At 33.6% G+C, this 24,668-nt stretch overlaps 2 protein-coding genes and 1 pseudogene across 2 annotated transcripts; 1 reads left to right on the top strand and 2 right to left on the bottom strand.

Moving 5' to 3' along the window:
• Positions 1–712: 712 nt before the first annotated feature.
• On the bottom strand, positions 713–7,036 carry LOC146920707 (putative transcription factor KAN2). Its single transcript, XM_085714164.1, has 6 exons — positions 5,896–7,036; positions 5,533–5,609; positions 4,177–4,222; positions 3,884–4,049; positions 2,722–2,782; positions 713–1,298 (listed from the first exon to the last, which is right to left on the bottom strand). The coding sequence occupies exons 1-6, from the start codon at positions 6,614–6,616 to the stop codon at positions 1,170–1,172; spliced, it is 1,200 nt and encodes a 399-aa protein (XP_085570290.1). The 5' UTR covers positions 6,617–7,036; the 3' UTR covers positions 713–1,169.
• A 7,585-nt stretch (positions 7,037–14,621) lies between these two features.
• On the top strand, positions 14,622–18,015 carry LOC146920706 (protein FAR1-RELATED SEQUENCE 5-like; annotated as a pseudogene).
• Positions 18,016–19,770: 1,755 nt separating this feature from the next.
• LOC146920705 (uncharacterized) lies at positions 19,771–24,351 on the bottom strand. Its single transcript, XM_085714132.1, has 9 exons — positions 23,031–24,351; positions 22,711–22,938; positions 22,178–22,437; positions 21,912–22,091; positions 21,548–21,805; positions 21,217–21,459; positions 20,746–20,932; positions 20,530–20,655; positions 19,771–20,437 (listed from the first exon to the last, which is right to left on the bottom strand). The coding sequence occupies exons 1-9, from the start codon at positions 24,075–24,077 to the stop codon at positions 19,901–19,903; spliced, it is 3,066 nt and encodes a 1,021-aa protein (XP_085570258.1). The 5' UTR covers positions 24,078–24,351; the 3' UTR covers positions 19,771–19,900.
• Positions 24,352–24,668: the final 317 nt, after the last annotated feature.

Here is a 24,668-nt window from a genome sequence, read left to right as displayed (position 1 = left end):
TGCTCAAACGCTAAAACCCTTAGCAAAAATACGAAAGGTGCCATTAAATTCCCTTGTTCGATCTCCCGGCATGAGCGGTAAGTCAACTAGATCAAATTCGTCTAGGAATGCATTAAAGCAACAACAGGGACATTCCAACCCACATCCATGACAAATGTGAGCGGTAATTCTGAATTCTTAAGAACATAAATCAACTCACGTTTGTTGGGAGTGCTTAATTTTATTATTAAGGCCAAATAAAGTTATAATTATTTTGTTTTTCCAATGAGAAAAACAAATTATCTAAGCTTGAGAAGGAATTAACTTTCAAAAAAAAAAAAAAACTTGAGAAGGAATTAAAACAGATTTTATTTCTAACTTTCCTTTTTAATATATATAACACGATATCTTTACCGTTTATTTTAATTTATAGCTTGACTAGGTTCGTATTCTCTTCAACACTTTACTCAAAATTTTCAATCTTTTCCCAAAGTCCATATTTATTCATAAATTCTCTCTTTTGTTCCTAAAGTACAAAGTATATATACTCCCTCCGGTCACATTTATAAGCAAAAAACAACTTTTTAGTTACATTTAATAATTAATGTATGTAACTTATAATTGTGACCGGATACATTAATTATTTAATGTACCTAAAAAGTGATTTTTTGCTTATAAATGTGATCGAAGGGAGTATATGCTTAAGATTTAAATATAGGATTTAGAACCCAACTTCTTTGGTGGAAAACATCTAAATATATTTCATAAACATAAAGTGCTCCATTACAATTACCAAGGATCACTTCATACTTTAACATACCTAAAAGCTCGCCCCTCTCTCTCTCACGTCTCTTTCTCTCTCAAATTGCAAAACATTACAAATCAATTAGATTTCATATATTTACCAAAGAAAAATATAATATGTTGATTTGGATCTAACACAATGAACTCTGATAGGAAGGCCATGCTTTTTCACCCTACCCCCCTCTTCTTTTGTTGCTTTCTGTCTTTCTTGTCTCCTTGTGTTTCTTTCTTTAGCTCCTTTTACTTTTCTTTCTTTCTTTTTTTCTTTTAGCTTTCTCTTTCTCTGATTTTCTCACCAGCTTCCATTGCTCTAACTCTTTCAGTTTCAGAGAAATGTAGTAGTAAATAATGAATAATATATTTTTTTCAGAAGCTAGGGTGAAATCTCAAAGAGGTTGGCCTAGGGTGAATTCCAAATCCAAATTAGGTTTCTTTGGGCTTGATCCTGATAGGTTTGTAGATGAACTGCCATCTGATATTCTCTCATAGCTTAGACACTTTGGATCCATTTCCTTCTGAAAAGCAAATAACAATAAATTAGTACCAAAGATCAGAATAAATTATTTTTTTACAAAAAAAAAAAAATATTGGAAAAGAGAAATTGTTTTTAATTAATGTGACACTAACGACCATTAAAATTACAAAATCAAATTCTTATCATTGAACTGACATATCATGAACAAAAAGCCATATATAAAAAAGGAAAATGCTAACTTGTGCCCTTAAGGCACAAGTTAATGTGTCAAATGTAGAAACTTTTTGTTGGAACTTGTGTATTGAATTCAATTTTTTAACTTTTAATTAATTGAAAGCACAAATTTTAAGAGAATATTTCCATTTCTTGATTGTTTAACATGTGCCCTTGGGGCACAAGATAACATGACCCTATAAGCTATGAGAGATGATGAGAAGATGTCTAAATTCAATGTGATTGATCGGAAAAAAAAATTCAACGTGTTGTCGAATAGGAACTAATTTCATAAGATACGATTCAAAAGAAACGGCAATAACTCGTACATTTGGTTCCTATATAACTGCTGCATGGTTCATTGACGCGTAGAATCATTGGATCTAAAAAGACAATAAAGTTTTCTAAATCAAATGATTCTACCGTCTACTGCACCATACAACATTTATATACGGAGGATTCTACTCTCATTACTCATAGTAAAAGGCAATGACTTCTTAGAAAAATATTGTGTTATGATGAGAAGATGATTAAAGGGATAAAAGAGGAAAATAAATAACTGTGAGTATGAAAGGGAGTATATAGTATTAGAGAACAGGTAGAGGAATCAAAGGACATTTGACTCAGAAATAATTAAAGAATATTTATATGAATGAGGGAAAGGAAATTTGAGATGGGGCACACCTAAAAGCCTGCCAAGTGCTATAGAACTTGCATGTTCATGTGCTATAGCTTCCAATTATTTGTGTATATAAAACATTATACCATTCATGCAGGCGTGTGTATTTATTAATTTATTTATTAATTTGACTCAACTATATAAATTATCATATAGTATGGTCTAGACCATTGATAATTGAGTCAAATGAGGCAGGTTTAATTGGGGGTTCTATTATATAGTCATTTTCAATATGGTCAATTAATAACTCTTAACTAGAGGAACCTTTTTTACATCACAAATCGTTTTTAACCTTTTGTAATTGGTAAATGTGAAAAGGACTAGTCTAACCATTTGAATTTGTGAAGGACAAAGCAGCTTTATGCAAAGCCTTTTTTTTCTTTCTTTTTTCTCATTCATCTCCATAATAATGTGCATGGCAATATGAAAAAGATCAAACGTATTTCCTTTTCTTCTAAAAAATCCCTTTCATGCATTCCAAATACATGCTTTGAAATTTGTGTATATAATTTTAATAACTTTTTCAAAACAAAAGGCTTAACCTTTGGAATATAAAGGGGGAATATATTACCTCAAGAGATTGCATGTTTCCAATAGAATCAACCTTTGGTTTACCATGTAACCAAGCTTCCCTATTACAACCAAACACAGAGAGAATATTTCTGATTACTTGAAGCCATGAAAAAGAAAAGCAAAACTTAAGGAAAGAAATTCATCTTTTTACCATCTTACTTATATGCCTTTTACTTATTCTAAAGATTGGAATAAAGTTTATGCTATTTTAATTGATATCATATATATTCCATTTATTCTATGACTATATATAATATAGGAGCATTCATGGAAGTTTCAAAGGGAATATTTGCTTTGGTTTCAAGATTTCTAATTATGGGACTACAAGGGCTTAGCTTTGGCACTAAGTTTCTCATTTGTTGGGCCCCATACAAGAGCCTAATGTTTGAACCCCACAAAATCCTAAGGAAAGAGATATCTCTATTTTTTTAAGGAAGATTTTTGGAAAATAACAAAATACTACTACTTCTTTGAAGAGTAGGAGAGTGTGTGTGTGTGTGTGTGTAACTTTTTTTACTTCCTTTTGAACAACTGGAAGAGAGTATATATTATTATTACACCATCATGGATTTTGGATGCTCATGGTTTGTGGACAGACATAAACAAAGCAAACTAATGAAATGATTTATTCTTTTTTGTGAATTTTTGAGCCTAACCATGTTTGCATGTGAAGTTGAGTGAGTGATCAAGAGAGAGGAAAGAAAAGAACAAAGAAATGTGTCTATGAATAAGACATGCATGCAATCGTTTTATTTATATTAGTATATGCATGACTTGCAAAAACATAGTACAAAATATAAATATTTTAAAAAACATGACAAAAGAATTCCCACTTGTCAGGTGAGTATAAATATGTGTCTATGATTTTTCAATATTAATCATTTAAAACAACATCGTTAGGCTTTGGAGACGAACGAGATATAGTTGCAATATGGTGTTGCAGTTGCAAGTTGCAGGAACGTTGGATTCAGAGAGATAAATTAAGATTATACTCTCTCAAAATCCAACGGTTCCTGCAAATACAGCTGTACAGTATCTATCTAATGAAAAATTTATTGTACTTATTCCTATCATTTTTAATAAAAATTTCTTTGTTGTTAAAAAAAATAGTATAAAAAAAAAGGATTATAGGTACAATTAACTAGATTTAGAAGCATTACCGAGAAGAGTTGCTCCAAAGACCATAACATTCCTTATCTTGATTAACACTTGATCTTCCTTGCTGCTTAATGGATAAATCAGATGATCTTCTTGAAGAGTTGATGTCAAACATTATGTCATCAGAATTATCTCCAGATGATCCATTGTCGTATACATCAGATTGCCCTATTTCATGGTTTAAGGGAGAAAAAAGAAAAAGAAAAAAGAAGAGCAAGTTAATTATCTATTAACATAATAGTCTTCATTAATCTTCCAACAATTAATATATGATAGAATGAAAATTTGAACTAACCTGATGAAGCTCCTACTCTATCTGTAGTTTTCACCGTCCGATACATCTGGATTTAAAATTAACATATCATAAACATTAGCTAGAATAAAGTAAATTTTTATAAAAAAAAAATATGCTTCCAAAATTAAATCATATTATTAGTAACAAATGAAACAAATTAAAGAAGTTTGCAGCAAGAATAAGAAATTAATGTCCTCTAAGTAAAGTTGTTACTTGCAAGTATTAAATTGATATATGCAGTAGAGTACAAGATCTAATACAGAAGCATTTATGGTTATGGTTTTATAATATGCATATGCATGGAAGCCTGTGACTAACCATGGTTAAAGCTGCCATGGTAAAGAAAGGAAAAAAAAGGTCATATTGCATGAAGAGATCATTGAGTAATGATGGTGTTTGGTACATGCATGCTAACCTATCATTTTGTTTTGTTTTTTTTTTTTTTTTTTAATTTTTTACTTCAATTTAATTATATTGATATATGCATATTTCTATTGTCTTAAGTGAGACATCCTAAAGAATTTGAGAAAGAAGTCAAAGGTTTAAACTTTAAGGTCTAATTTTTTTTTTATCGGTAGAAATTAAACTCGATATCTTATTTGTTTATAACATTCGTACACTGCCATTTGCGCTAGACCTCAATTCGAATATATTTTTTTGGTACTTGGTACTAATATAATTTCTTACAAGAAAAATAAATAAGTACACCCTTCGGACACTATTATAAGCAAAAATCAACATTTTGGATTCATTCATTTAATGATGTATGTGGTCTATAATAAAGACCACATACATCATTAAATGAATGAATCTACAATATTGTTTTTTGTTTATAATAGTGACCGGAGGGTGTATATTATTACTAATTTTATTAATGGCATGGACAGAACTATGAGGTAGTTTGTCTTGGCTTGGGTGAGATTCATAAGCCTTTGTCCTACTTGTTTTCAGAAATCGATAAGTACTTCTTTCTCTTTCTAGATTTTATATTGTTTTAAGTTGGATGGTTCATTCTTCAAAGTAAAAAGCTGTTTATTAGGTTGCAGAAGAAGCAGGGAGAGGCAGCAGATCTAATAGAAAAAAGAAGCACAAAGTATTTGATTGAGAGAAACCCTTTCTAAGGAAACCATTGGAATTTGAAATTAATATTCATTACTTAATTGCTTCCTCTAATGTATAAGTATATAAATAATAATAATGTAGCATATAAATTTAAACATCATTAAATCCCAATCAGAATCGTACCATCTTCAATCTGACTAAAGAATTTAACAATGAAAAAATTATTTAATAGTAAGATAGATTATTTATTTATAAACAAAATGCAATTAAGACAAATTAGAGTTTAAGGTTTACCTGTAAGTGAGACTTGACATGTGCTAATGTAAGATCCTTCACATCCATTAGTTCAAGAACTGATTTTGGAGTAGCCCCTATAGCAAACATTCAAACACCATAGAAAAAATAATAATAATTAGTTAAGAAAAAAAATCAAATTTATATCATAGTCAAATTAAAAATAAATAAATAAGTAAATAAAAAGGAAAATTCTCTTTCTAAGTTTCACACCCTTTTTTCTTCTAATTGTCTTGTTAAATTTTCATGTTAAAGAAAATTAAAACAAGGGTGTAATTAAGCTAGAATAAAAAGGAGGATTAAGGAAAATTAACCAAAAAGAAATATATTTTTAAGAAAGTGGAAATTGAAGATGAAGCATACTTTCATGGCCACCTAAGAGCTCAACAGCATGAACAAATCGAGCATGAAGTGTAGTAGTCCAACGCATCCTTGGAGCTCTCATGCTTCTTTTTGCTGGGAATCTTGACAAGAATCTTGACCTCATCAAAGCTTGAGATTGAAAAGGGCTTGAACTTGTGTTGTTGTTGTTAGAAATAGTAGAAGGTGTAGTAGTAGCACCATCAAGAATATGAAGATGATTTAGATTATGATTATGATTATGAAGTTGAGGGAATGATAAAGGAGGAGGGTTTTGATAAACAGGAATTCCTCTAATAGGTCTAAGAAAACCAAGTTCTTGGCTTAAGCTTTGGTGGTGTTGTTGTTGTGGTTGATGGTGTTGAAAGAGTGGTTGGGGGTGTTGAAAGTAATGATTTTGATGAAAAGATTGATAAGGGTTGTTTGCATTATTATTTCCACTATTTTGGAAGTGATGATGATGAATGAGGTTATTTGAAGTGTTGTTGTTTGAATCTAAAGGCTTTGTTGGATTTGAAAGAGAGAGGTCAAAAGAGTAATTATCAGTTTTAGAAGCCATTGATGATGATAAAGAGTTTCTTGAATCCAAAGCTCTTTTCCAAAACCCCAAATCCATTTCCTCTTCTGTGTTTGTTGTTCTCTTCCAATTACTTGTTGTTGTTGGTTTTGTATTTGGAGGACTAATTTGCAAAGACAAATCTGGTTGTGCTGGAAATAGCTCCATCTTTTGCTATCTACACACCTTCACCAAAACAACTAGTGTTTTGTTTTTGTGGTTTTGGGTTTTGGATTTTGGCTTTGTAATTGTATAAACTATAAACACTCTTTTTTCTTCACTTGTGTAAAATATAATAACAGTAGAATTCTTTTTCTAAGGAGGGGAAAAATTTATATATAGACACAGTTGGAAGGTTAGCTAGGTTAGAGACTGCAAGATGGAGGTGTAATTAATAATTGATTGGATATTCTGAAGATGTGTGTTTTTGTGTGTGTGATGGAGTTTCAAGCATTCAATCAAGTTGATGGAGTAGTTGCAGAGATGATGAGATTTAAGATTGAGAGAGGAAGGAGAGAGAGAGAGAGAGAGAGAGAGAGAGATGACAAGGTATGTGAAGTGAATGGCTGTTTCTTTTGTGTGAAGTATATGTGAGAAAATGACACTTGAGGGACTATAAGAGAGAGAGGGTTATTTCTTTTGTGGATGTGGGGGGTAGGGTAACTATAGAAAGAGAAAGGGTGGAAAAGAATGAAAAAAGGTAATGAAAAATAAATTAAGATAAGGAAGGGGAGAAAAAGAAAAGAAAAGAAAAAGGTAAATAAGTTTACAAACTTTTATTCCTTTTTAAAAAAATTATATATACCTCCTTTTCTTCTATGTTTTCTTTGGAATTAAAAAAGGTAAAGTAGAATATTTCCTATAAATTAGCTTTAACGTGTGCATTGTGACATTGTCCCTATGCATAAATCTAACTTTTCTAACACACACGCATACAGAGAACACCCTTGTCACAATGAGACCTAACTAGGGCTTTGTTTTTTACACACAAAGAAAAAAATACTTTAAAAAGAAATGTGGAATTTTTTTATTTTTACGGTCACATGATCTATGGAACACAAATTTCAACATCTTAGGGATTTGTTTTGTTTTGTTAACAGCACAATTATAAACCACTCATTGAGGTTATGATGAAACCCTAATTCTCCGCAAATCACCATCATGCATTCTTTTTAGCTTAAGTTTGGACACATCCATCAAATTCTTGTCATTTTCTTCTTATAATTAACCACCAAAATTCAAAAGTATATATGTGGGTTGTCACAGATGTTTTTCCGTATTGACAAACGGAAAAGACAGATATACCCCTGTGATATATGTGTTATGGATTGAAGATGAGGGCATTTAAAGGGTAATTTTGTCTTCGAAATTTTCACTACATGATGACTCGGGAATTCACGGAGTATACTATACTACTCACTCTTGGACATGTACATACATACCGTTAGACATTAAACAAAAAATAATAAATAAGAGTTTGAACCTACAAATATAGCTCAAATAATACAAAGTTGAAGGGACATTTAATATGCAGTGATGCAAGTTCGAATATGTAACTCTTTATTTTTCAAGACTTAATATGTATGAGTTTTGTCATCGACTCTTTACAATTAAAAAGGGAAAACCAAAAAATAAAAGAGTGGAGAGTCATTTTGAGCTCTATCAAAAAAAAAAAAAACACAGAGCTTAGAATAGTCACTTAGAAAAAAAAGTCTTTTTAATTCGCTTTTTAAAATAAATCGGTCTACATTCGGTTATTTGTATTTGTTTAAAAAAGGAGTATGGAGGGTTGGGGGTGAGGCGGTTGAAGGAATTTAACTTAGCTTTGTTGGGTAAATGGTGTTGGAGATTGTTGGTGGATAGAGAGGGATTTTGGTATAGGGTTTTAGTGGCGAGATATGGTGAGGAGGCAGGGAGGTTGGAGGTTGGGGGCCGGAGTGTGTCACCGTGGTGGAGGGAGGTAGCGAAGATTAGGGATGGAGCTGGAGAGGTAGATGGGGGATGGTTTGCAGAGTGGGTTTCGAAGGTGTTAGGGGATGGAATGAATACTTTTTTCTGGCTTAATAGTTGGGTAGGAGATGTTCCTTTGTGTAGGAGATTTGCTTGCTTATTTGATCTTACGACAAATAAGTTTAGCACGGTTGCTGACATGTGCGCTCTTGGTTGGGAGGTAGGGGGTGAGGCGTGGAGTTGAAGGAGACGATTGAGGGCGCGGGAAGAGGATTCGTTAGAAGAGTGTAGGGCTTTACTTGACACTATTGTTGTGCAGTCTAATGTTTCTGACAGGTGGCAGTGGGATCCGGATCCTCACGATGGCTATACTGTGAGAGGTGCTTATCAGTCACTCACATCTACGATCTTTCCTACAGATGATGTTTCACAAGAACTTGTCTGGCATAAACAGGTTCCACTGAAGGTATCCATTGTTGCTTGAAGGACATGTTACCAACTAGGCTCAATCTTCAAAGACGCGGTCTTCTCGAGGTAGCGGCCAATACGTGTGTATCAGGTTGTGGTAGTGAAGAATCGGCTTCCCATCTATTTCTTCATTGTGCCGTTTTTGGTTTGTTATGACAGCACATAAGGTCATGGATCGGTGTGTCTGGAGCAGACCCTCAAAATATTAGTGTGCATTTTCACCAATTTACTCACTCTACAGGTCACTCAAAGGCGCTTCGGTCGTTTTTACAATTAATCTGGCTTCTATGTGTTTGGTTGATTTGGAATGAACGCAATAACAGGTTGTTCAATAACATTGAAACACCGATTATACAGCTATTAGATAAAGCAAACTATCATTCGTTGTGGTGGTTAAAAGCTAATAATACCACTTTTTTGTACGGTTCGCAAAGATGGTGGTCGGACCCTTTACTTTGTTTGGGTATCGACTGACTTTGCTATTGTAATTACATTGTTAAACAATTGTTTTTCGGGGTGGTTCCTTTGGTACATCTTGTACTGAGGAATTTTCATCGCCGTTGTTAATATATACCATTTTGATTTCATAAAAAAAAATATGTTTCAACCTTTATTTCAATTTTGAATCGTGATTGACTTATGTGGTCATTCCAACTATCAATAATCAATAATTGATCTTTAGTTTGTATGAAAACCACGGGAATTTTAGTCGTTGCAACAATTTTTGGGGACAATTTAGTCCTTCTTATTTTCACTTTTGTTATAGACTAAATATTGGTACTTCTATTTTTTTTTTTGGGTACTAAAAATAGAGTTTTTGTCATATGTAATACACTTACAATAGTAAATATTTTCCTTTCATTAAAACCTACAAATCTCGATACATAACATTACCAAACCATTGGGATCACCAATAATTACAACTTCAAAGTTAAACAATTTTGGTATCATCAAGTTTAAAAGAAAATGATGTGGATGACATTAGTTGGCAAGGCAAGCATGAAAGAGAAAATTAGGAAAATCTTGTTAGGGAGTCTAGAAGAGTGGATCAATGATGGTTAGGCAAATCAATATAAAGGAGTGCGAAGGAGGAGGAGGAGGAGGAGGAGAAGAAGAAGACATCACTTTAGAAACAGATGATGTGTTATTTATTAGTAAGGCTTTGGATAAGGTTTGGAGTCTCCATAAATTTAAAGACTCATTGACTTTTCAAAAGTCATAAGCGTGTTGGTTGAAAGAAGATGATGCTAATATGAGATACTTCTAATCTCATTTCAAAATCATGGGTAAGAATAATCATATTTTTTCTCTATGATATCGATTCTTCTGTTGAGTTGAAACCGTCTAAGGTTGAGGTTTCGGTTTATGCAAAACCAAATATTGATGAAGTTGATTTCAGTGTGTCTCAGCTTCGGGTTAATGAAGTAAACATGATGCCTCTCTTTTCAACTAAATAGACATAGAAAGCCAGAGATGACGTGTTTAATTGGGTACGTCGACAAGCAAATATGACAGGATTTACTATTGTTACATGAAAGTCAAATATAAGAAAGAATCCATTGTTGCAATTGGACTGTAAAAGGAGTGGTGTGTACAAAGCACCCAAGAAGAAATGGAAGCATGAAGCCTAGAAAGAAAAAAAATGTGGGTGTCTGTTCAGGTTGCGTGGATATGTGTATAGGGAAACAAAGGAGTTCATCACCATAATGGAGTTCACAACCATAAGATGGAGCCAAAGTAAATAGAGTTAAAGGGAAAACAAAAAAAATAATGTTTGGCGAATAAAAAGCAAGTCTACAATAACAATGCACGTCAAAGAATCAAAAAGTTAGGTAGAGATGATAGGGCATAAATGCAATATCTGGTCGCAAAGCTCGAGAAGCACAAATATATTTATTTCACCATAACAAAATGTCAGGAAACTATTGTTCAAGACATAATTTGGGCTCATGCTAAATATATTAAGTTATTTAACAATTTTTCCACTGTTTTGATCATGGACTCCACATATAAATCCAAAATGTACAAAATGACATTGTTTGAGATAGTTCGGGTGACCTCAACTGATATGACATATTATGTTGGTTTTGCTGTTTTGACGTCTGAGAAAGAAGAAACTCCACTTGGGTTCTTGAGATGTTTTTTTTATCTTCTTTAATCAAAGGACGATATGCCAAAAATTATTGTGACTTATAGGGATACCACTTTAATGAATGCAGTAGCAAGTGTTTTCCCTAACACTACTGTATTACATTGTTATTTTCATGTTGGGAAAAATGTTAGAGCTAAATGCATCAATGACTGCAGAGGAAAACCTAAGGATGCCAAAGTGGATGGGAAGGGTAAGGACGTGAAAGAGGTGAAGCAAAATGTGATAGTTAATAATATCATGAGAGCTTTAGATAATGTGGTTAAGTCTCTTACGAAAGCATCATATGTTGATGTCGTAGTTCATTTTCTAGATGTCTATAATAAATTCCCAAAGTTCCTTACTTATTTGAAACTATAATATTGAATATTGTTAAGGAAAAAATAGTGAGGGAATGGACGGACCGTGTCTTGCATCTTGGTTACAGAATTAGCAACAAAATCGAAGGGGCTCATGGAAAATTGAAGAAATATTTGAGTAATAGTGTGGGAGATTTGGTTACATGTTGGGGGGCAATACACAATATGTTGGATAGGCAGTTGACTGAGATTCATGTATCCTTTGAAAGGAGTTGTATTGTCTTGGAACATAGATACAAAGACAACATTTTGTACTATGAGTTTGAGGGTTGTGTTTCTAGAGCTGGCTTGAGCTTAATTTTTTAGGAAGCAAAACACTCCAAGGAAACTAGCATGGATAAGAAAAAAGTGTGGTTGTGTGATAAAGACATCATTTGGGCTACCTTGTGCATTTATTATTATTTTGAAGATCCATCACAAGAAACTTATTCGATTGGATGACATAAAACCTCACTAGAAAAGGTTATGTATGAGTGGAGAATAATGAGAAGATGGTTTTTTTTTTTTTTTGTGATGGATGAGTGAAATTGTATTCAGGAACTTCTCAAAAGATTCTCTTACAAAATGACACTCCACATCAAGGAGGTTGTGCATCGGTTAACATTTCCATAAGCAACAATGTTGTCTCCACCTCCAAGAAAGGTACAAACCAAGGGGCAAGAAAATAGTGAAAGATACACAAAAAGAGGCATCGACTTGTCAAATTCCATCTTTATGAGAACGTGTTGATTCCTAATTTCCCGACAGTCGATCGTTGCCAACAAAGTCATCATTTCCTAAAACGGAAGGTGCTCGAATTGGAAATCCATCATGTTCCCAAGGTTCAGCACCTACTTGAGTTCCAAAACATATTCTGGTTCTAACGCTTACTGATCCTATGCCAAAATTCATAAAACCATTTATTGAAAAAATTGTGGATGTTAAAGGCGATTGAAATTGTGGATTTTGGGCTATAGCTGAGCACATGGGTTTGACTGTAGAAAGTCATCATATGATACGCAGAGCACTTAATACAAAGGTGAAAGAACATATGAGTGACTATATGCGGGTATTTGGGAGTGAGGAGAATTTCAACTATATCTTGAATGATTTATACCCTCCCTAAAAGAGTAGTGGAATTATATACGAAGATAAGTGGTTGGCGTTACCATACATGTATCACATTGTTGCAACTTGTTACAATAGGGTTGTAGTTGAGTTGACAAATCATGAAATCAGATTGTAGAGACTTTACCCAATTAGAGGTAGGTCACCACTTAACCCAAATACCCACATCACGTGTCTTGGCTTTATCCCCAAACATTTTGCTCTTTTTTTTTTTTTTGAAAGATGGTTTTCCATTACTTTCATCGTCTACGGAGTGGAAGCTACACAAGAGCAAAGAGGCTGAGGGAAGATGCTTTCTTCGATAGATAAATTCGGTTCCGAGACCTCATGAATATTGAAAAAGGAGAGATTTGATGTCAATTTATGGACTTTTTTTTATGTATGTATGGTTGTGTAACATGTTGTCAAAAACTTCTAATGTTAAATATCAATCTTTCGTGTATTGTTAATGTAATGTCAAATCGATATAATGTTATTAAATTATGAATGATTATGTGATGGTGTTGGCTATGTTAGAGTAATGTTGGTGAATTGGTTGTATTGTTTATGGAATTGTGGTTATGAGTTACAGGTGCTGAGACATTACAACTGTTGTTGTCTGTATATCAGAGGACAACAGTAGTTAACTGTTGTTGATTATCCAATGATAGTTAATTATCGTCTGGTCTGAAAGAACTATAGTTAATTGTTGTTGGATGCATTTTGATCATTTACTGGCGTCTGTGAGCAATTTTGTGTGTGACAAGAGCAATTTTATAGCCTAATTAAAAGTCTATCTTGTTTTTTGACTTTTGAAAAGAATATTTGCCCTAATTCTAAAAAGGATATAGTCCAATAAATACCTAGTTTTTTCTTTATCATGGCTGTGTTTTATTTTGATATATTTTGTTAACTTATGTTTATATATATATATTGGTCTAAGAAACCTAATAGCTTTTTAGAGAGATTAATTTTAACATATTTATAAATAATTAGTGTTTTTTTTAGTCTGAAGTTTTCCATTTTAATAAACAAATGAGAGAACCATAAGTTTTTGTCAAGTAGTTTGACCTATTTTCACCTCTATTATTTGAGAACAAAAAGAAGGGTTTAGATTTTTTTTTTTTTAGTAGCCGGGGTTTGAACCTCCGGACCTTACATACATATATATATATATATATATATATATATATATATATATATATATATATATATTATGCATTGTCCTATCAACTGAGAGGAATGAGGGGTGGAGATTAATCAAATGAAATCATTTTCTTAAAGAATTTTAATCGAATGAAATAATAAATGGTTGTGACGTGAGGCAAAAGTTATTATGCATAAGGATTTCCTTATGCATGGTGCATAAGCAAATCAGAACCGTTAGATCAAGGACAGGTGTTATAATCTGGTGCTTCAGCTCAAACATATCACAACCGTCCGATATTGCACACGTGTTCTAATCTTGAGCTTCAGATGCTACAGTGTTTCGTCCCTAACAAGATCGCTTTTCTCACCGTTTCCGTCGCCGGCGCCGGTTCACGATCACGATTCTCACCGTTTCTTGCCGTTCCGACGTGATTCTTAGCCTTGCTCGCTTCTCCGACGTTATTTTCAGCCTTCTCTCCGACGTGATTCACCCTTGATTCGTGCGATTCAGAAATTCATCTTGATTCATCTTGATTCGTGCGATTCAGAAATTCATCGCCGGCACCTCGATTCTCACCGTTTCTCGCTGCTGTAACTTGATTCTTCTCCGACGTGATTCTCACATTTCTCTCCGACGTGTTTCTCACCTTCCTTCGACGTTATTCACTCCGACGTATTTCTCCGGCGAGTTATTCATTTATATGATTCAGTCTGTTAATTCGATGCAATCTGTGATATGAATCATTGAAAATTATTGTTGATTATATAAAATTACTGTTGAATCATTGAATTGAAAATTGATGCTTTAAAATTGAAGTTAAGGATCATTGAATTGAAAACTGATGATATAAAAGTGATGCTATAAAACTGAAGTAAACTGAATCATTGCAAATTATTGTTGTAGTAAGAATTTTACTTGATTGAATCATTGCAATGATTGAATCATTGCAATATGTGATATTTTAGTTCAGTTGATTATATCAGTTAATTTGATTCAATCTGTGATGTTTTTAACTCAATGTGAATATTCAACTGTGATTTTTTAACTCAATGCTATAAAACTGATGATTGAATCATTTAAAATAACTGTTGGAGTATGAGTGTTAGGGATAATTTGATAGCAATTTAGCTTATTACTCACCAAAACCATTTCCACAGGCCAATGGTTTTGGATTACAACTCACCAAAACCATATCCACAGGCCAATGGTTTTAGCATAGTTTTTTAGAGTTTTTCAGTAGTTTCAATTTATCATATCTAATGGTTTTTTTGTTCTTAATAGTGTTTGTTGCTGTTTTCAATGGATTTGATATTAACTTCATCTGAGAGTGGACAATTGACGGTTGAAAATTCAGTTATTGATGCGGATAGTTCTCAATGTTACTCATTTAGTGATAAAGAATCATGGAAGTCTTTGGTCTTTAAATCTATAAAAGAGATTGAAGATTTTTATTTTAATTATGCATATAACACTGGATTCTCTGTTAGGAGTATGTTGAAGTCCAAGAACAATTCACAAAATAAGAAATCGGATAAGGTACATTATGTGCGTTATGCTTGTAACAAAGAAGGTTTCAAGAAGGGAAGTCTGCTTAATCCTAAAAACAGGCCAACATGTGACAGTCCAGTTCTTGTTGAGTATGAGAAAGCTAAAGAAAAACCAGAGGAAAGGGTTGGTTGTAAAGCTGGAATATATTTGAAGTTGGATGAAGCGTTGAATGTCTATAAGATATATAAGTGGGAAGTTGATCACTGTCATCCATTACATAAACCAGAGCATTTGTGCTACTTGAGATCATTTCGAGAAGTAAATGAAGTTCAAGGACAACTTGCTTTAATAAATTCTAAAGCTGGAATGTCGATGAGAACATCTTATGAAGTGATGGGTCAAGGAGTTGGAGGCACGGAGAATCTTCCTTTTCGATTTTCGGACTTAAAGAACTATCTAATGACAACTCGTCAAAAGGAGATGGTGGCTGGTGAAGCAACTGTTATTCAAGAATTCTTTAGAAATGAAGCTCTCTCGAAACCAGGTTTTTACTATGATATCCAAGTTGATGCTGCAGAAGACATAGCCAGTATTTTTTGGGCAGATGGAATTATGCAACAAGATTATGCTCTATTTGGTGATGTTGTCAGTTTTGATACAACTTACCGAACAAACAATAAATATCGGCCATTAGGTTAGTATTTTGTACTTCTCACAGTTTTTAATTCTTATATTCTTGAAATTTGAATGAATGTTCTGGTTTAGAATTGAAGGTTCTGGTATATGTGTGTTAATTTGGCTCTTGTGTGTGTTTAGAATTGAATGTTTATATTGATTGAAGGTTTAGAATTTAATGTTCTGGTTTATGGGTGATCCTATCTTGCCTTGGAATTTATGCTCTGTACAGCCATGGAAAGATCATATGTGTTTTTTTATCGATGATAAATAGCTCTTTCTGTGTTTGCGAGTTTAGACATCTCGCTTGAGAAGTTGTGCTATGTCCAGCTATGCAAAGATCATAGGTGTTTTTTTACAGTTGTTAAATGAATAGCTTTTTCTATTTACAGAGCACAATGGTTTTATATTTTTTAAATATGTTGTATTTTGTTCTGATTTGGTTCATTTCAGCTGCCTTACTTGGTTTTGACAATCATCGTAAGAGTGTGTTATTTGGTGCTGCGCTACTGTATGATGAGACATCAGCTACTTTTGATTGGTTGTTTACAACTTTTTTGAAGTGTATGTCCAATAAGAAACCTCAAACCATATACACAGACCAGGCTAGTGCGTTGTTGAAGTCAATTCCGAATGTTTTTCAAGGTGTTTTTCATGGTCTTTGCTCATGGCACATGGGAGAGAATGCAAAGAAAAATCTCGGCTCTCGTGCAAACAGTGCATTTTTCGATGAGTTAACTAATTTGGTTTCAAATGTCGAAGATGAATCAGATTTCGACTACAATTGGGATCAGATGATGAAAAACTGTTTTAATGGAAGGCCTACTTCGGACTTTAAGTGGCTTGTTCAAACTCATTCAAATCGTATGCATTGGTCTTCAGTTTGGGTGAGGTCACATTTTACAGCTGGTTTGAAAACGACACAGTTAAGTGAGTCTTTCAATGCTTTTCTTCGTGGATTTTTGCAGCCAGACCATTCACTTGTTCGATTCTTTAGTCATTTCAACATTATGGTTCAGAGAATGAGGGATAATCATGCTGAGTTGGACTTTAAGGCTGCAAACACTAGAACAAAAAATAATTATCCCAACAGTCAGCTTATGCGGTCCGTAGTAAACAAGTATACACCATCTTGCTTTTCATTTATTCACAGTCAGTATGACCTTTCCTTCAAATACTATTATGAGGAGGACACAACAAAAGGGTCTGAATTGAACAAGTTCTTCAAAGTTTTCACAATTATAATTACGATGATGTTGATAATGATAATGAGAGGGTTTCGAATGTTGATGTTTTGGATGCAGAATTTGAAGAAAACCTTTCCCCAAGGTTTGAAGATCATAATCGACTTGATGAAAGGGTTGTCACAGTCGACATTAGGAGCAAAAGTTTTACTTGTTCATGTCGTATGTTTGAGAACCGGGGTTTCTTATGTCGACATGTTTTCAAGATTTTGGAGGTCTTAGGTGGTCATGTGCAATATCATTTTTTGAAGACTATACCTGCACAATATGTTTTAAAGCGGTGGACTAGAGATGTGCGTCCGTCTGTCGATAAGCTGAAATCCACCATGAATGTTGGCACTAAAGACACCACTCAAGCACAACGATATCAACAAATTTGTGCTGTTACAGTTCAGCTTTCTACACGTGTTTGCGCAGATGCGGATGCATCTGAAATATTTCTCAACGGTGTTCTTGAGGCAGGGAAAAAGGCAGAGGAGTTTCTTATTTCTAAAGGTATTCATACAGATCGATCATCCGTTACGCCTTCTAAGTCTTCAAAAGCAGTTGCTGTCTATGAACCATCTGTTGGGACTGCACCAAAGTTCAAAGAAAGACCAAATCCAATTAGGTCAAAGAAGCGACTTAAAAGTGATTATGAAAAAGCTAGAGCAAGACAGAAATTCCTTATAGCTCGGAAGAAGCAAAAGAAAGATGATGAGGCTTTAACAATTTAAGCGGGCACTGATTTTTTTTTATGTTATAAGTTAGGAAAGATGATGAGGCTTTAACTAAAAAAGCGGTCACTTATGTTATATGTGATAAGTTTGTACTAGATTTTATATCAAATTCTTGATTGTTATGTATTGGTTTGAATATTATCTTCTGGAAACTATTTATTATTATATTTTGGTACAAAACCATTAGACTGTTAATTTGGTTTCATATAGTACACTATCAAAACCATTAAACCATAATTATGGTTTAGTTAAGATTTTCAATTCGTAGTTAAGTGGATAAATTACTGAGTTTTGCAATTTGCTTCAATCTATTCAAGTGATAAAATTAATAGTAAAATTAATAGTAATGCGCGGTGACAATATTACTATGTTTTCGAAATTGAAACCACTCATTCCTTGAATTTGTTCATGGTGTGGCATGTTGAGAGCAAAGAGGAAACAAATGATATAAATTAAAGTCATAATAAAACAAGGCATTTTTAAACAATGTAGCCATTATTGGAAAAACATACTAATATTATAGTTCCAAACATTACAAACCATACTAACATTATAAATCCAAACATAACAAAATTAAAAATACTTATACAGAAATATTATGAAAACATAAATATGATTACTAATAAATACTAAGATTACTTTTTTCTTCATCCATAGAACGCCCTGATTTTTGTCCAGCAATCCAACACTTTCTCTCTCCATACCACAAGTTGATTGTACTTCTGCTCCCATTGCTCAACCGCATTCTGCAACGTTGTGCGTAATTCAGTTCCAGCCATAATCCTCCCCGCCAGCTGCGAGTGATGAACCCTTGATGCCTCAAATTCTGTCCCGATCAATTTCCCTTTTTCTTTTTCTTCTGCAAGTGCCTTCTCCAATACTTCGATTCGAGTATCAGAGGCATGCTTTTGCAATGATAGTTCTGTCATTGCTTTTTCAGCAGTGACAAAATCATCATTGAGCACCTTCCATTGTCTTTCGAACACAGCAAGTTCCTGTCTTGCGATGTTTGCATTTAGGGTATCAGTTTCAATGATTGGTAAACCTGCAGCAAACATGTTTTGCAACTGAAGACATGAACAGACTAATCCTGAATGAACAGGATTGAGGAGGTGTCTTAGTGGACGGATTTGGCTTAAAAGTTGGGATAATTGGTTTCTAATATTGGCATCGGAATAGATTACTTCAAATGTGTTGTTTACGATGATTTCTCTTACTTCATTTGCAAGATCTGTTGCCCTTGCGATGTCTCCGTTTACAACAACTGGAACCGAATTTGCAGTAGTGACGTCTGACATTTTTTGTTCTGGAAATGTAAGTGACACAAGACCTTATTATGATACTAATTCTGAAACATTCTCTAAAGCAACCTCATTATATATAGTAATATGTTAATCCTTATGTTTCAACTTCCCATCCTAAGCAGTTTAATAACCATACTAGGCAGTTTCATTTATTTTCAACTTCCTTACAAAACCATAGTTAACTCTTTTTTTTTAAATTAATTGCATTTTTCAACTGTCCATGACTCTGATTCTTCCATTCTAACCGTTATTATACCTTTTTCCCGTATTTATCTTGGTGGGGCCGTGGAAATTTATGTGTCTCTAATTAGGCAGTTACAAAACCATTAGGCAGTTATATTGGTTTCACATAGAACACTTTCAAAACCATTAAACCGTACTATTGGTTTCAGTAAAGGTCATTATTTAAAATTGTTTCTTAATAATAATTTTCATTATTCTTTTATTTTATAAACCATTAAACCACAATTTTACTTAGACAAATGCAGAAATTTGTTTTATAACGGAAGAAACAAAAGAGAGATGATGAAGCTTAATAAATAAAAAAGTGGTTACTGATTGATTAATTCCTATTAAGTAATTCTTTTCAGTGTTATAAGTTTGCACTATAACACTAAAAATAATTAAACCAAACTTATTGTTTCAGTATTAATTCCATCATTTAAAACCATTTGACAATGATTTTGGTTTCACAATTAAAGCTATCAAAACCATTAAAACAGACATATGGTTTCAGTAATAGTCTCATCATTTAAAACTCCATAAACTTGACAGAAATATATAAATTCATCAACATCTGTGTACAAATTCCTTAAAAAACATTAAAATTCCAAAAAAAAAAAAACATTAAAACTAATTCATTATTTAACCGGAGATGCTAGCTTTTCAAGCATTTCTTTGTAGTTTGAAGTTGCTGCCTTCTCCACATGTTGTCTTTTGCTATTGCTTGAGTCAGTTAATATTGTTGAACATATTTCAATTCTCATATCCATAATTCTTGCAACCTTTCCATTCTCCCCACGCTTTTTCAGTTTGGTCCAACCTTTGAAAGATTCCATTTGTGGATTGCCATCCTCCCATTCAGCAAGAAACTTCATGCAAAACACTCCACAATTGTCTTTATCAGTTTGAATAGGCACCTTTGGTGTTTCCCATGTAAATTTGCTAAACTGGAAAGGCATTGTGATGTTGCTTTTCTTATACAATTCTTTCACGAATGCTTCCACCTCCTTCAGCCATACATCAAACATTCGTTTGTACACAGTTGGTTCTCCATTCTTCATGTGCAGTGGATCTCCTGCCAAGCTGTTCAGGAATTGTAACTTTTGGCTCTTGAGATTCACTACGAAGGATACATAATGACTACCCGGATTTCCAATTATTGCTGGTGTCATTATCTATTTCACCAGTAAAAAAAACAATCAACATCATATAATTCAAACAATTAATGTGTAGAAATCTTTCAAAAATAAAATGAACGTAGTCTCACATATTCTAGACATGAAGGGTCAATAGCTTTCCAATCCATGTATTTGAACTTTTTCAGCTTTTGGATGAATCGTTCAAATGCAACATTTTCTGTAATATTCAGGGCATCAGGTCTTTCCAAGTCAACCTGTTTATATAAAACGAGTCAAAATCAATTTCAAAAAGAACTAAACATTATGTATTTAAAATTTTAACATTCATGAAATGTAATGCATACATAATTCATGAATGGCGTGACCAGTCTTGTCATTTTGTCAGCTGGTTGTTGATTCCAGTTCAAGCAATTGACCCAGGCATTTATAACAAAGCATGACACCCATTCATCTTTTTTAAGTGTGCACAAGTCTCTTCTTTGTAGAGCGTAAGCATGAGTGCTGTTTTCCGAGCAGTACAAAAACTCATCCCTACATTATTATAAAGCATTTAGCATTTGTACTAATACTATATTATATTATATTAGAAACTGTAGTATAGCCAAATAAACATTAACAGTTTGACTCATCATCATCATTATCACCTGGATGATCAAATAAAACCATTAAATACAGCCAATGGTTTTGGAGGACAACTAACCAAAACCATTTCCACAGCACAATGGTTTTAGCATAGTTTTCAGAGTTTACCAAAGTGCTAACAAAGTATTAATTCATATAATATGCCAATAAATATTTAAAATGGTTTTCCTTACTCATTAAGTGAATTGCTCCATGCAAATGTTGATATGTCCTTTTGCATCTTATTGCATTTTGACTCGTAGACAGCTTCATCGTAAGGGCTTTCAAGGTATTTCGATTTCTTTACAGCTCTTCTTTTACGCTCAGGGGCTTTTCCAGATATGTCATGCGTGGTCTTTCTTTTCCTTGCCTTCACACTTTTGTCATTGTCCAAGTCAATTACCTCATCTGCTAACACTGACCTTAACGGAGTTGCGCTGTCAAATAAATTATGTAATTGTTAGTTTGCAGAATTTATATTCTGCAGAATTTAATGAAGCAAATGTCACATTGGTTGATACTTACTTTACAATAATGTCATTACAAAATTCCAAATTCTTATCCTCCTCCGCATTCTCCTGCTTCGTGTCCTTCTCCGGGTTATCCTCCTCCATCACCCTTTCTTGATTCACATTGCTTGCTTCAGATTTTGTCTTAACTGATGTGTTTTTCTCCAGGTTCTCCTGCTCCGTGTCCTTCTCCTGGTTTTCCTCCTCCATCACCCTTTCTTGATTCACATTGCTTGCTTTAGATGTTGTCTCAGATTTTGTCTTAACTGATTTACTATTGACAAACACATCATATATAGAAAAGCATTAGTTAGTTCATATAGTTGTACATATCACAAATTAAAAACCATTGAAACACATCATTTATATTCATTTCTTACCCTGCATTTGAAGCTTCTCCCCCATCAAAAAACTCTGGAAACCTCAAGATTGTTTCCTGTGTAACGGAAATATTGCATGCTTTCCTCACTGAATCATCAAGGATTTTGGCATCAATCTCATTCTCTCCATCATCATCATCAACAATCTCATCTGATACATCTTTGTCATGATTTTCTTCACTGAATTATACATTTGCTTATATGTGTCAATCTTATGCAGATATCAAACATTAAATCATGTTAAGACTTAAAATTAGATGCAGTACCTTTTTTCCCTTCCAGTGCTTCCATCCCCTCTATTTTCTTCACTATCAGGTGCTTCCATACTTTTTTCATGACTTGAACTGTTATTCTCGTCGTGTTCAGGTTGAACTTCAATTGGACTGTCGTTGGTTGTATCTTTTGGAACATCATCATTTTCCCCAGAAGTTTCAACATTTCCCTCAGCTATTCTTCTTTCCAAGGTTTCAGCAGTTTTAGTGTAGATTTGTATGCAAGACCTACAATGATTAAGATGCATTTGTGCCTGCAAAATTTTTATGTATATGTACTATTACTATTTTGAAAAACATATGTCTGTTTCAATGGTTCTGATTAGCTTTAATTGTGAAACCAAAATCATTTTCAAATGGTTTTAAATGATGGAATTATTACTGAAACAATAAGTTTGGTTTAATTATTTTTAGTTTTATATGTACTATTAGTATTTTGAAAACCATAAAAACACAATATTTTCAAAACCATAAAAACACAATATTATGCCACTCATCTAATACATCTTTTGACAGTTTTATCTCACCTTAGAGAGTGGGCAAGTATCTGCATCAAAACACAATACAAGGGGACCTTCAATTGTGTTGTGCAGTCTGGTTACGCCGGCTGTCAGTCCATGCTCGAGTCCCATAATGTCATAGACCTTCTGAAGTTCTTGGTTTGCCGCCATGACATCCCAATCACGAAGTGATGGCCGCTTGTATTGTCCTGTCAGAAAAGGACTTCTCTTCCCCATTTTGTCCATGTAATTAATCTGCACAATAAAAACATGCACATACATAATTTAAAAATCTAACACTTATTTGTTTAAAAAATACAAATATACAGAATATATAATATGATCACCATTAGGAAGTGGAAGTCCGCTAATGGATTTGCAACTTCCAGATTTTGCAGGCCTTCTTTCATATATTCAAGAACATGGGAACACCAGTTATAAGATGATACCCCAGCTGGATCTTCAAATATGTGTGCATATTGGAGAGATACAAAGCTACTATTAGTGGGGCACAAAATATTGTGAATGATATAACATATTGCACCTTTCACCCATGCATTTGGTTTCTCAAGTGCCTTCAGTATTCTCTCCAATTCTGTCACCCTTACAGAAGCAGAATAAGTTCCAGTCAGACCTAATTCTTTCCTTAATTTCTTTATTGCTTCCTCAGAACAGAGATCCACGTTAATCTTCTTCCCTGCCACTGGAAGCTCATACACCTTATGTACATCTTCCTCTTTCAATGGAAGTACCTCATTCTTGCTTAATACAATCCACATGTTATCTTTGTCAAAGTTTTTAACAACCCAATCCACAAAGAAAGTGTGGATTCTTTTCCAGTTGCAGATATGCAACATTCCACCAAAGCCATACTTATTCAAAACCTTAATGATCTCTGTTTTGTTTCTCTTTCGATAGATTGAATTCATAATTTCATATACCTTAGGTATACTCAGCTTGTGCCTCAGTCTGTGCTTTGCATTTTCATCATTCAAACGTCCTTCATCAGAATCTTCACCATCATCTTGTTGTTTCCTTTTCTTATGCCTCTTTTCCTTACTTCTAGCATCTTCTTTCTGCTCCTTATGTTTATCACCACCAGATGATGAACCAGTGACCTTTTTCTTTGCCCTTAGCCTCTCTTGTTCATCCTCCAATTGTTCTTCATTATTTTGTTCATCCTCCATTTGTTCTTCACTCTCTTGTTTCCTTTTGTTACTTCTGGTTATGTGCTCCTTCTTTTCTTTGCCCTTAGCCTCTCTTTTTTTATGCTCCTTAGGCTCTCTTGGTTTATGCTTCTTCTTTTTGCCCTTAGCCTCTCTTTTTCTATGATCCTTATTTGTATCACCAGCAGATGATGAGTCATTGATATTCTTTTCATCCTCCTCCTCCATTTGTGTAAGTCCTAAACTGAATGATGGCAATGTACCTTGCTCTGTAGTTTTTTCCACCTGGATGATCAAATAAAACCATTAAATACAGCCAATGGTTTTGGAGTACAAATCACCAAAACCATTTGCTCAGCACAATGGTTTTAGCATATTTTTCAGAGTTTACCAAAACCATTTGCTCAGCACAAGAGCTTACAAAGTACAACAACAATACTATAATTGAACCAACTTATATCATGAACAAGATCTACATGATCAATTTACATCATGAACAAACAAACAACAACAACACTATAATTGAACCAACTTAACACTTTGAAACCATTTCCACAGCAAAATGGTTTCATCGTGAAACTCGCAGAAACCATTTACACAGGCAAATGGTTTTGGCATAATTTTTAAACAAAACATTCTATAATAAGCACATTTAATCACTCTGAAACCATTAATTTGACTTCATTTTCCCCAATTCGAAATTAGAATGTCAATTTAGGGTTACACAGATGCAGTTACTTTCCAACTAAACAGAAATGGTTACACAAATGCAGTTACATAATTGTAATAATTTCAAAGCACAAGATAAGTTCAAACCTG

Source organism: Medicago sativa, chromosome 5 (genome assembly GCF_051527215.1).
Source record: "Medicago sativa cultivar Bolivia chromosome 5, Bolivia_mono, whole genome shotgun sequence".
In the NCBI taxonomy this organism is placed as follows: Eukaryota; Viridiplantae; Streptophyta; class Magnoliopsida; order Fabales; family Fabaceae; genus Medicago; species Medicago sativa.
The sequence above is the reverse complement of the archived record's forward strand: the minus strand, read 5'-3'. Positions and strand labels throughout refer to the sequence as shown.